The 13,975-nt window shown below is 37.7% G+C and overlaps 1 protein-coding gene across 1 annotated transcript in view; it reads left to right on the top strand.

Annotated features, from left to right (window-relative positions):
* Positions 1–200: 200 nt before the first annotated feature.
* The window catches only part of GRIN2C (glutamate ionotropic receptor NMDA type subunit 2C), a gene marked incomplete at both ends in the record, with an annotated part of 55,091 nt that continues 41,316 nt past the window's right edge, over positions 201–13,975 (top strand). The window contains 3 exons of the mRNA XM_081316963.1: positions 201–608; positions 8,124–8,719; positions 11,314–11,428. Coding sequence (XP_081173089.1) covers positions 201–608; positions 8,124–8,719; positions 11,314–11,428 — 1,119 coding nt within the window. The remainder of the gene's footprint in view (positions 609–8,123; positions 8,720–11,313; positions 11,429–13,975) is intronic.

Here is a 13,975-nt window from a genome sequence, read left to right as displayed (position 1 = left end):
TGTGCTTCTCCTAGAGCTGTGGTTGACTCTCCAGGTTCTGTATGCTAAGAGGTGTAGATAGGTTTCTTGAAATACACTGTGTAAAATGGTTTCCCAAGATCCAACTAATAAAACACATCTTCTGTATTTCCACTCATTCCTCCCTTGGATGCTTTCCATAATTTATCTTTGTTCTGACTTTCAGGGGCTCCTTAATGGCCATGGACAGAACATTGGCAAACACCCTGGTGCTGTCTATGGTGCTGGGCTGTTCAGCTGCCCTAATGGATACTTCGGTGCCAAACTCCAGGGAACCTGTGGTAAATGTGGCTGTGGTTTTCAGTAGCTCTTCATACTCTCTCCATATCCGGAGCCGACTAACATACCAGAGCTTCCTGGACATGCCTGTAGAGGTCCATCCAGTCACCGTGGTGGTCAATGACACTAATCCCAGCACACTCTTGACTCAGATCTGTGACATGCTCTCCAGCACAAAAATCCATGGAATTGTCTTTGAGGACAACATTGGTACAGAAGCCGTGGCACAGATCCTTGATTTCATCTCATCCCAGACCTATGTACCTATCGTTAGTATCAGTGGAGGATCTGCTGTAGTCCTTACACCTAAGGTGAAATTTCATTGTTATTCTGGGAAATTGAGCTGGAATGGGCCTGTAGATTATTCTCAAATATTTCATATGTATTCATTTATTTATCTATTGTCACAGTTTTCTTCAAGATCATTTGGGATATAGATTCTCTTAACTTAAACAGTGGTATAATTCTGTTGCAGTAAACAACCAACAGTAACTGCTGTTCACTAAGAATCTGCCTTTTTGAAACAATACTGAATTTTGTTTATTCTAGACTTGGGTCACACTGTGCAATTAACACCTGCAAGTGCAAGTGCAAATTGGGAGGTTCACTAGTTAGTTAACTGGACAGGAAGGCAAAGCTTGGCAAGGGAAGCTGACAACAAAAGATTAAGCAAAGACCAGGGAAGACAGCCATGCAAGCTCCAGCCATATATCATGCAAGAAGTTAAGTAGATTAGGCTAGGAAGCATCTCTGCAAGGCAAGCTAGGAACCTTAGACCAAGGATACCAAAAAGGATGTTATTTTGGGAACGCTGTCTTGAATACTGGCTGCCTTGGTGGTGCTGCATACAATATTTTGTACATTTACTCACTGATGACAAATCCATGGTCATGTTGTTATGCTGTCTGCTCAATTATTTAGAACCTATTTCTACCTACAGCCACTCCTTGCAGTTAGAGCACTTTCTGTTTTCATTCAAATGGTCTCTTTTTTAAGAATGCCAACTTTTTTTTTAAATGAACTAGCACTTGTGCCTATAACCACAGTGAAATGAATAAGAATTTAAAATGGAAAGGAATTTAAAAAAAATCTCCCACCCTATCTACCAGGATGAAAAGAGCAAGACTTTGGGATTTTACCTAGAGGACAAGTTTGCCAAGATCAGTAAGGAGAAATGTGGAGGTGCTGATGTGAATTAAGGAAGTTTATTTCTGAGTGGTTAAACAACAGTCTCTTCCAATCGGATGCCTCCAGATTTGTTGGATTACAAATCCCCTTCTCCTTACCAACTGTGAGCTACTGTGCAATAAGTCCTGTTGAATACCACATTGACTGAAAGGCTGAAATGGGAAGGCATCTCTTCCCGTTGAGAATTTTTAAAATGGGTGTGGGAACATCTAGGCCTCTGATTTTGGCATATCTATAAGAAGGAGAATGTTTCTTTTCTTCTTTTTTATAATATTTACAAGCGCTGGTAATAACATTAATGGCAGAGTGGCTCCCTATACTTGGAATTTCTTTTTTTAAAAAAAGTAAGGTTCTTGAAGAAAATGTATAGAAAATAACAAAGCAATTAAACAGCATTATGATAAAGGTCCTTCAATCATCAAGTTGATCAATGAATCATTAAGCACAAGTAATCTAGTCTTTGGATGAGCAACTCAGAGAGAACATTTCAATTGCATTTGCAGTTCGGTATCTTATCAGACAGGATTGCTACAGTCCAACATGAGATCTACTAAGTATCTATAGCAACATTAATTCAGCAGGTAGCTTTGCTGAAAGATTCCTAACCTGCAGCCACCTCTGATACGATGAACCCCACCCCACAGCTGCCCTCCTGTTTCCAAGACCCCACATCCGGCAATCTATCTAAAGAGTTTCGGTTCCTTTTGGGGAGTTGCAGTTCTGATAGTGAAAGTGGATTGATCATTTATCTGTGCATGTCTTTGTAAGGGTGGGTGATATGGGGATTCTAAGCATAATCTATATTGTGAGTAGTTTACATAAACTATTTAAAATCTAACTTTTTACTCTCAGAATAAAAAGGTGAAATCTATTCTTTAAATACCACTTCACTCCATATGTAAGCTAAGCCAAGTCATAGCCTTTATGCATGATTTCCTTCCTTCCTTCCTTCCTTCCTTCCTTCCTTCCTTCCTTCCTTCCTTCCTTCCTTCCTTCCTTCCTTCCTTCCTTCTTTGTAAGCCTATTTTTTATGGAAAAAGTTGTATTCTTTTTATGGAATTTATCAAGTTTATAATGTTATGAGTTATGAATTATGAAGGTTTTAAGGCTATTCTTTTAATGGATAAGTTTGTAAGGCGATTCCTTTATGGCAGCGGCTCCCAACTTTTTCTATAACCCACACTCCTAGAATGCTTCTGATATATTCTCACACCCCTTAGATAAGTTTGAAATAACAGCAATGAACTATGCATATAAACTATAATTTTGAAAAGTTTTCGCACCCCCTAGAATACCATCTCGAAAACCCAGGGGGTGCGAGAACCCCTGTTTGGGAACCCCTGCTTTATGGAGACAAACTATAATGTAGAATTATGGAAGTTAAGGAAGAAGGCCCAGTATTTGGACCATCACTTCACCAGATTATTCAGAATTCTTACAATGTGTACGTAGAAACTAATATTTTTGGCAGGCAGGTCATCCAGTGTTCATTGAATACTGCTAAAACTATCATAGCAAGAAAATAGAAACTAATAAATCTTGCAGAATTATGGCAAGCCTTTTGATAACTGTTTATATTGCTGAAACAGGCAAAAAAACTAGACGTCATTAATTTTCAGGAGTGGAGGAAAGTACAGTCAAAGGCTTGTCAATATGTAACATCTGTTTATTGATTTCTGGATCAATAAACCTGTATCCTTGGGATGCAGTCATGTTGGCAAGCACAAAACCCTGTCCCATGTTTTGTTCTAGAAAAGCTGTACTTGTGTCTTAAATCATTAATTTAGGGCACATGCAACTACATTGCAGAGACTACTATAGGACACACTGAAATTTTTTGCAGATGAGCCCTGCACTTAGGTAATTATTTTTAGCTTGCTCACCTGTCACAAGTGTCAATGGTGGTTACTGTCAACTTCTCACAGGAAAATAGGGTATGTTTCTCTGTGCCTTGTTAGCAGCCAACACAATATGGTTTTATTTGTCTAAGATTGATCCTAGATCATTGTGTTACGTATAGGCAGAAGAGCCCATTCAGACATGATTAGAAATAATGAGGATATTCTTCAGCCTGTTCCTCTGGCTTGGCCTGATCCCTGTTAATAATCTTTCCCATATCAGAAAGTTGGCCCATAAAGTCATATATAGGACTGTGCAAAGGTAACTAATGACAAGTTCTTGCTCTCCAGTCAAAAAAAGCTTTAGGTTATTGAAAGGAAATTTCTAACTGGAAGCAATTTATCCATAGCAGCTCAGCTTGGCTGGAGATGATGTGTTTGTGGCAGTAAATGGCAGAAATATTAGGTATACTGTCCACTTGACTATTCTAAAGAGCAAGCTTGCTGCATGGAAGCAGAGAATGTAACAGCCTTATTTAATTTGTTATCTTCCAGATACATTAGGCTTTGGTTCAGATATGTTAATATCTGACCAACCATAAGTAACTAGGCAGCATGAGTATTGGGCTGAATTAATCTACACTACAGAAAGTCACCAGTTTCTTAGCAGCTGTTCACGTTCATTAACTCAGTAGATCTTTGTCTGTTTTGGAGATAGTTACAAAAGTTCCTTCTTGGTGGTCTTTCTCATGTCCCACCTTACAAAAAAGTTTTGTAGAAATGTGCCACATGTTGTGGATGGTTTTTGAATTGCGTTAAGAAAGTATGCTGTTTTATGTAGTCATGAATATATTTCTGTGGCTAGTTATTTTAGGGAAAGAAAAAGTAAGTCATCATAAAGATTATCAATTATGGCAATATGGTGGCATCAGTGGTAGGTAGAGGACTTTTGTTCTGCCCAGTTGTGGAGGAAAAATCCATTTCCTCTCTTCTAAGCAGGCCACATTGCAAATGACCACACTTTTCTCCAGGCATGCTAACAATATAATCCAAGTGATGCCTTTGACTGCGGATGGGTAGAATTCAGGCTTGTGGTATTTACTTTAAGATATTTGCTGGATAATTAACATACAGCAACTGTTTGCATAATAGCTCATTGAGGCATGTTAAAGAATGAAATGTTTGATTTAAGTCTTGCAGAGATTTAAGGCACTTGAAATTAAGAAAGACTACATAGTACTCTGAGCATATATTTAATCCCAGAATATGCCAGAGATGGGCTCTTTGTTTTTTCAATTAAAAATCCATTCTTGTTTCACCACAACTTCCATTTCATCATCATCATCAGCATCTAGAGGGAGACATGTTTATGATCCATCTTATTTAAAAAAATACTTTGCTTCCAAGGATCACATGGAGTATGGTTACTGATGTTAGGATGTCAATGGGGGAGAACCATTTCAACCTTTGGGGATGGGTGAATATTTTTAGTGCTTGAAAGGATGAAATAGTGCCTGAAGCCAATTCTTTAGTCCTGTAAACCAATTGGAAAAATTGGACCATGTCTTGTTGCTTTTCTGGAGTTTCAAGGAGATGAAATAAGTGACTCTAGTTCCCCCTTAAAATCCTCAGGTAGACACAAAAAATCAGCCTCACCTACTCTGGGAATATTCTCAGGGCCACAGAAGTGGTGTTGAAGAACTACATGTGGCCAGTGCTTTAAGACACAGATTACATGGATCTACTGTCCATTTTTATAAGGGAAGGTTTAATAGATTTATGAGCAAAAGAAAAAGACTATATCAAATTCAAGTTAGACCTTAAAATATTGGGCATCTATTCCATTTTAGGGAACAAAAGAACTCAGGCTTAACTTGACACTAAGTTTGACTTTGTTTGACACAATAATCCCAGCTAAACTGGGATGTAGTCTTCGCTTGTTACAAACAAGAATTCCTAGAATTGGTTATGTATTGTATGATGTAATACCATTCAACCTTTCTATAAAATTAGCTGCTTTCTCTCTCTCTCTCTCTCTCTCTCTCTCTCTCTCTCTCTCTCTCTCTCTCTCTCTCTCTCTCTCTCTCTGTGTGTGTGTGTGTGTGTGTAACTAAGCTTTGTCAATCTTTGGGGATGCAATTTCATATCTGTTTTGCCATTATCATTTCATTCAAGTATTGTGATAATAACTGTGCCACTTGTTTAAACATCACCAATGTTGTGAAGAATTGGTTGTATTCACACAACAGGCTCCACTAGGTCAGTTGCATAGCTTTGCTAGTTTTAATTGTTTTATGTATTCATCTCTATGTGTGAATGGTTAATGTGGATAACCTCAAGTTAGTTGCTCCAATGTATTATGAAAAAAAAACCAAAAAACAGAAAATGGGATAATTCAGTAACCAAACTAAATGGACTGTATTTAGGTGCCTATGCTTAAATTTCACTAGAATGTGTATATTTCATAGATAGGAAACTTAAATGTTCCCTACAACTCCTAGATATTCCATTTAGGTAGGTGCATAAGTAGATCTCATTTAGGTACTATGGCTATCTATCGCTATCTACATATGCACGGAACCTGCATTGTATGGAGAACTGAAGATTATATGGAGGTGCTTTAGGTCAAGTCTAATTAAGACTCCAGGAAGCTCAAGAATATCTGCACTGCTTGACAGCAGACAGGTGGGATTTTGATGCGTGCCTCTCTGTAGAGGTGGAAAGGAGTGCATCTGGTTCCTTTTGTCATGCAAAGCATATGCAATACTGCTGAACTATATGTCTTCCCTAAGGAAGATGGCTGCAATTCTGAACCAATGATTTAATGTTATTGGCGTGCTTATTTTTAAAGGAATAAAATCTTCTTCCAGGTCTTAGCTGGCTTATATTGGATTGCAACAATATGTTTTGTTCATAATCGTTACCTTCATTGCTAAATTAATTCGGGAATTACAGAACAATGACACATTCCTATTCTGAAGAGATACCCTTTTTTTCTGTGAGAACAATTTATTCCCCCTGCTATCTCAGGTCCCCTTTTTAAACAAAATACTAAAAGTTTTAAATACAATAGTAAAAGATAATACAAACCAAAAAGGGGGGGGAAAGAAAGAGAGAAAGAAAGAAAAACCCTAAGAAAGCAACTTCACACCCTCATCTTGACAGGTCTAAAGAATTTCCCAGTCTCTTTGCCTCCTCTTAATTAACAGATACGATGCTCTTCTTCCCATAACTCATCTCTTAACTATAGGCAAATCCAATAAGTAATGTTCTCTCCAATCCAGGTGTCGGCAAAAAAATCCAAACAGAGTCTAAAAATATTAATTAACATATATAAAATGCAACACTCCACATCTCAACTCTTATGCACATCTCAACTCTTATGCATATGCACATTTAGGAGGCATAAAATGGTCCCACTATCCTAGTTTGAAGAAAAGACTGAAATTTAACATGACAAAGAGGAATAATTTCTCCTTTAAAGAGAACAAGCTCACAAAAAAAATCCTCACTTTAAGTGAAAGGACAGTTAGAGACAAAAGCAATTTAAATACTGTCATATTAGGATACATAAAAGTACAGTAACTGTACTTAAAAAGGCTTAAAAATCTTGTTAACTGTAAGCTTGCTGTTTTAGTTTCTGAGACAGCTTGTCTCCCACCTTCACTGCCAATTTATTTCATATTATATCTTTGATTTCTAATGGTTCATTTGGCTGGGATTGTTTTAGATCTCTCTTCTTTTAAAGAAAAACAACACAATTTATTTGGAGATTACAGTAAGTTGCTCTGAAAAGTTATGTGGAGCTTCCATTTGAATTTCTGCCAGCAACATAAGCATACCCCCCCTCCCATTTTCTAAATGATTAAAAAATAAATGCACATATATTAAGGGCTTAATTACCATATGTGTATTTTAAGACTATAGCTTTTACCATAAAGAACAATATACCAAGGATAAAGATTGATATACTATCTTGGCCAATTCGTTTAGAAAACTATTAAAGTTTGATAAATGATCTTTGTAAAAATTGTTACACTTAACATTCTTAAATTTGGGAAGGAGCAGTGAAGGTTCATATTTTGTTTTAAAGTTTATGGTGCATTCAGTTGCTGTGTGGTGGCTTATTCAGCAGTTCAGGGTTCAGGAAAATGATTGTTTTCTCTACATGGGTCTTCTATACATGCATGTTTTGTCTACATCCATATTAGGGGGAAATGGTGTGAAATGTGATCAAACATAAAGAGTGGGAATTAGGAATTAGAAAATGCACAATGAGTCAGAATACCAGATACAGGGTTGCTGAAGCAGACCTAGTAGGTGATGGTTAAGAAATGATTACTGTAATTTAAGTTCACAATAGATTTGGAGATTGTAGTGGTGATAATGCTTTCTGTTTGTACTTGGAAATGACTCTATCCTATGGAAGTAGATATCCTGATATGCCCCATTTTTATGAAGCAAATAGATGGCAAGGCTGAAAACCACAATGAATTTTCTGACTTCGTAGCTGTGACATGCTATACCGGTACTCAATTTGAAAACGTTAGGAATAGTAACAAAAATGTTCATCAAGGCCATTAATCTGAGAAAATAGCTAGGATGGCTTTCCCCAAATTTCCAAGTAGGTCGCGTTCACTTGCATAGAGGCCATGCTGATTGAAAAATTATCGAAACGGAAGTACAACAGATCTAGCAAGCACCAGGTTAGGGGAGACTTAGTTAAGATATCAAGAAATATATATTGTTTGCTGAAATCTTGCTTATCCTCTTCACTGATTCTCTCTCTCTCTTTCCTAGGAGCCTGGCTCTGCCTTTTTACAGTTGAGTGTCTCTATTGAACAACAGATACAAGTGATCTTCAAAGTCTTGGAGGAATACGACTGGAGCTCCTTCGCTGTTATCACCAGCCTCTATCCAGGATATAGTATCTTCCTGGATGTGATTCGGTCCTTCACTGACACCAGCTACTTTGGCTGGGAGATCCAGGATGTCTTGACCTTTGAGATGTCCCAGGATGCAAGCACCTCCAAACTGCAGAAGTTGCTGCGCCAAATAGATGCTCAAGTAATGATCGTCTATTGTTCACAAGAGGAGGCAGAGTTCCTTTTCCATGTGGTAGAGCAGGCTGGTTTGATCGGCCCCGGCTATGTCTGGATTGTGCCTAGTCTAACAGTGGGGAACATGGATGTGCCACCTACCTCTTTCCCTATTGGCCTCGTCAGTGTGGCCACTGAAAGCTGGAAAATGAGCCTGAGACAAAAGGTCCGGGATGGAGTGGCTATCATTGCTATAGGAGCTGAGAGCTATTTCAAGGCCCACGGCTATCTCCCCATGGTGGGCAGAGACTGCAATAGCAAAACCCCTTCTAGCGCGCCCATGAACACTTTCTATAGGTCAGTACAAGTAACATTGATGTGGCTTAAGCTGGCACTTGTGAGTGTGTTTTAGAAATCAGAATTTGACAACAATGTTTCATCATGGAATTATGGGTATTTTGAGTTATGTGAGAGGCAGTTTAGCAGCAGTCATAATAAGGATACTTAGATTTGTATAATTTAATAACTAGCTTTAAAAATCAACACACGTCTCTCAGCAGAATTTCTTATACCCAGATATTTGCATGTTCTATAATGAGAATTCTTCAGACTGAATATATATATAGTCAGAATTTCTGAAATGGTGAAAAGGCAGGTTTATTAAATGGAAGAGTGAAGTCAGTGCAGAAGAATGCAGCCATAGCAAAAGAAGCCTAATGATTTTAGGAGCAATTGGAGAAGTTATATGCATTGTGCACATCAATCTCAAGAGCCTAAGAACAAATTCTTGTTTCTGAATTCTGGTTTAAAATAGATAAGCTCCGAATGAGTTCAAGCTTTATAACTATTGATTAAAAAACATTTTCAAGAATGCCTCAAATTCTATCATTTCCGGAATATAAATAGAGACTTTGGGAATGAATGACATTCTCAATCATGCTGCTGATGAAGTGAGTTGATAAAGTGTATCTGCCATGATAACTTTTTAATCTTAAAGGATGACCCAAGTCTGTTATTTCTGAAATTCAGAGCACTTGGTTTTGTAGGAACTAGGACACATTTGACATCAGACCACTAAGATAGTATAAGAGGATCCTGGTTCCTTTCTCTTCCATTTCAAATAAGAGGAATTATAATTACATGTAGTCCTTGACTTGCAACAGTTCATTTAGTGCTGGTTCGAAGTTACAACAGCCTTGAAAAAAATGACTTATGACCACTGTTTGACAACTGTTTCATGTTTATGATGGTTGCAATGTCCTGAGATCATGTGGTCACCTTTTCTGACCTTCTGACAAGCAAAGTCAATGAGGAAGCCAGATTAACTTAACAACTGTGTTACTAACTTAGCAACTGCACTCATTTACTTAACAACTGTGCCAAGAAAGGTCATAAAATGGGACAAAATTCACTTAAAACCATTCTGCTTAGCAACAGAAATTTTGGCTTCAAATGTAGTTATAAATTGAGAACTATCTGTACTACCAAGGGAGTGAAGGAAGAGAGGAATACTAGGATGAAGTATGTGTCACTGCCATCCCACCCAACACTGCTCTCTTCTTGAGATCAGTCACTCTAGAAAACTTCATCTCCAAGAAGTGGTGACAGTAAGAGAGCAGCCCAGCAAACTCCTGAAGCTATGCTATGCTACAACTGATGCACCTCTGTTGAAAAGGTGAACTCAGAATGTAATTAACAGAATAACAGAGTTGAAAGGGACCCTTGAGATCTTCTAGTCTAATCCCACCCCCTGCTCAGGCAGGAAACACTATACCATTTCAGATAAATGGTTGTCCAATATCTTCTTAAAAACTTCCAATGTTGGAGCATTCACAACTTCTGGAGGCAGGTTGTTCCACTGGTTAATTGTTCTGTCAGGAGATTTCTCCTTAGTTCTAGGTTGCTTCTCTCCTTGATTCTCTCCATTGCTTCTTGTCCTGCCTTCAGGTGCTTTGGAAAATAGGTTGACCCCCCTCTTCTTTGTGGCAACCCCTGAGATATTGGAACACTGCTATCACCTCTAGTCCTTCTTTTCATTAAACTAGACATACCCAATTCCAGCAACTATTCTTCATACGTTTTAGCCTCCAATCCCCTAATCATTTTTGCTGCTCTTCTCTGCACTCTTTCTAGAGTCTCAACATCTTTTTACATGTAATGAAAGCTGGATGCAGTATTACAAGTGCTGTCTTACCAATGCATTAAAAAGTTATATTAACACTTCACGTGACATTGGTTCTAATTGCAGCATTCTTGAGTCTATTTTACTTTAGCATTATCTTCATTTTAAAATTTGTTCATCATCTAAAATTAAGAGCTGCATTAAAAAAAACAGCTCTTCCTTAAGTGTGTTTAAAATATAGACCACAAAAAGACAATGTCGTCTGTAGCAATTACAAAGTCTGGGAGAGGCCCACTGAGAATAAGCAGACCAATATTTGCTGCTGGTACTGGGCAGTGCCACCAATCACAATCCACATGGTGATTGTGCCCCTTTTTACATAGGGCAACAAATGGATGGCAGTGCCACTGAGAACTGGTGCCAGGGCAGTGGATGCTACTGGGTTGGCATTCTCGCTTGCTCGTGGTAATTGCTGGGTGGATTTTCCAGCCCAATTCGCTTTGAAGGCCTATGGGGCTAAATGTGGAGAAGCTCCCTTCCTGTGTGCTGCCTTGAAAATCAAAAGATCAGCATACAGCTTTAACGAATAAATGCCTTCTCCATAGCCAAACTTGCAAAACATTACATTAAAACACTTTCTCCCATACATTGGAGACCTCAGAGTTCTTAGCTGGCAGCAAGGATGGGCCTTGGTATAAAGTGCCCATTTGCCATCTTACTTGTACAAGATAAAGCCAGGATGTAAGGCCAAATTTGGGGGCATTTTTTTTTTAAAAAAGAATGTGTTATACCAAAACATAAGATTGATGGCTTTCCTTATTCTCAATAGGCACTTACTCAACGTGACATGGGAAAACAAGGATCTCTCCTTCAACAAAGGTGGTTACTTGGTGAGGCCCACCATGGTGGTGATTTCGCTGAACCGGCATCGACTCTGGGAAATGGTAAGGTCCTTCCTCTGTCCCTCCCTCCCTTCCTGCCCAACATCTTGTCTTAAGTGCATAGCCTCTTAGAACTATAGTTTCCTTGTTCTACAAATGGGTTTGTCTATAATTCACCCCCGCCCACCCCGTTTTAAGCTTACAGTGCAACATCCACTAATACCTATTAGGGCTATGAAGGCTTTGACAATGATTGAAAGAACTGCTTTGGATCTAATGCACTCCTAATTGTGATACATAAGCAGATGAAGCCAATCTGGCTTCATATCATTTGTCTACTTTTATTTTCCAGTTGAATTTACTTGTGACTGGAAACAGTGGAGGATAGCTACATATCTGGGAAATCTTTAGATTAAGATACCGGCAGCCCTCCCTCAGATACAGAGAGACCATGTCTATCTGAATTTCAACCAGCAAGACCACAAAATTAACATTTTTCAATATGCCAAATGGGAAAGACTGACTCAAAAATCTCTTAGATCTTATTTAAAAACCCATATCTCTTATGGATATTAGGGCTATGCACAATGATTCGGAAGAACTGCTCTATTCCTAGGTCAAACAGAGGCAACTCTCTGGAATTCATTAAAACAGCCCTATTTCCTTCTGGCTTTTGCAACAGAAGGCTGGCAAGTCTAAGAATTCTGAGCAAGAATTGGCAATTAACTGTCCCCAAGAGTCACCTCCTATTGTCCTTCTTTACTTGCGCAGTGCAGTCTTTTTTTACCCTGCCATTAAAATAAATAATTTCATTCGATAAACAAATTGAAGCACCATGAAATGAATTTTTAGATTCATTTATTTTGTATGTTCACAACTAATTTGTTAAACTTGCAATGGAGGTTTGATGCATCACATGCCATAAGGCACATAACTCAGTTGGATGAATGCTCGTGGGCAAGATGGCTTTGTTGCTTTTTTCCAGTCATTAAAAATTGAATTAAAAAAAATAAAACTTGACAAATATTGTGAAAGGAGATTGGCTTAAACTGCTTATGTACTAGAGACTAGGTACATGTAGGCATATTAGAAAGCTTGCCAATAAATTACTGTCTTCCAAAAAAAAGGATAAATTTTCATTAAGAGTCAGCCATAGCATCATTAATATCAGTGTCAATCCAAAAGATAAAGGACCAGTGCTTTCCAAATTGCCCTTTTTCTTCAGACGAAAAAGAATTCAATGCGAGAAAATTGTTTAGATATTTGGCTTCAAAGTTCTGCATTTAATTTACATTTTTATATCACATATCATATCCATGTTTGATGTAGCCTATGCTTCACAAGAGTTGGTCGTACCATTAAGCTAAATGAGGAAGCCACCATAGGTCATTGGTATTCATTTATGCTGAAGGGACAACAGTAATTGAATTAAGTTCTATCTCAAGTAGGAAAGAATCTTTACTTATTTTTACTTTATGAATAACCTTTCATGTGCCAAAGACTCCACGTTATGTTATAGGAGTAATATGCAATTGTCCCTTTATTTTCTTCCTCACAAATCAGCCCAAATGATCACATTTTAAAACAAGGTCACCTTAAGCAAAAGAGGGACTATATTTATATGAAATAATGTAATGCTTTGTTTGCTGCTCCATCTCAAATAATAATATGTCCTGAGCCCACATTAATTTCTGCCCTTCCAAGGTCATTTCATTTATTCTGACCAGGTTTTTAATGTCGAGGAATGTTCCATATTTGTTAGCTCTGGAGGTCTAATCCCATTTACCTAGAATGTTGCAGAAAACTGGAGGAATATTAGAATGATTCTAGCTAGCTGGACATTTAGATTGCACCATCAATTTTGTTAGAATCTATCCCTGCAATTACATATTTCTCTTAATGAGAGAATATTGATGAGGTTATTCTCTTGCTCTCCATATGCACAAATGAACATCTAAGCATCTGCAATGTAATTTTCTATATTGCAACTGGCAAAAAAAAAGGAAAACAAATTGCTTGTGGTGTCTAAGTATTTCTCCAATTTTCCCTCTTTGCGGATTATCTAAATATATCTGATTGGGTTTTATGTTATCTTTGGATAATTACAAAAATAATCCAAAAGAGATGAACGCTATTAGTAGAAAGATATTGGTGTTAATTAAATGAGCTACTTGTATAATTGCTTTCCATTATCACTTTTCCTTTATGATATGACTTTCTCTGTTCAAGTATTTTCCATATGTCATAGTAATTTATTACTGAGTTTTCAATAATTCTGTTAGGAGTAAAGAATACAATTCTATTCAAACATTTAAAATTTGTCTGCATTTGCAACTTTAGGATAAACTGCTCTTTTAGCTGCTTTCAATACTCCGTGAAGGAAGGGCTTAGGAGACATGCCGGATCACAAACAACCCCCCCCCACTTTATGTTAACTTTTCTTCCTTATATCATAACAGTCTATTGAGTTGCACTGACAATAAGAGTATAACCAAATTTGAAAGGAATTGTTTAGAGGTCTCAGATCTGAAATTTGGAAATTTCACAACCATTATAAATGAATAGAATTTGGCTTGAAACGTAATGGGGAAATGTAAGGTTTAATTCAAA

This window comes from Vipera berus, assembly GCF_964194415.1.
Source record: "Vipera berus genome assembly, chromosome: 2".
In the NCBI taxonomy this organism is placed as follows: domain Eukaryota; kingdom Metazoa; phylum Chordata; class Lepidosauria; order Squamata; family Viperidae; genus Vipera; species Vipera berus.
Note: the sequence above shows the minus strand (reverse complement) of the source record. Positions and strands in the feature narration are given on the sequence as shown.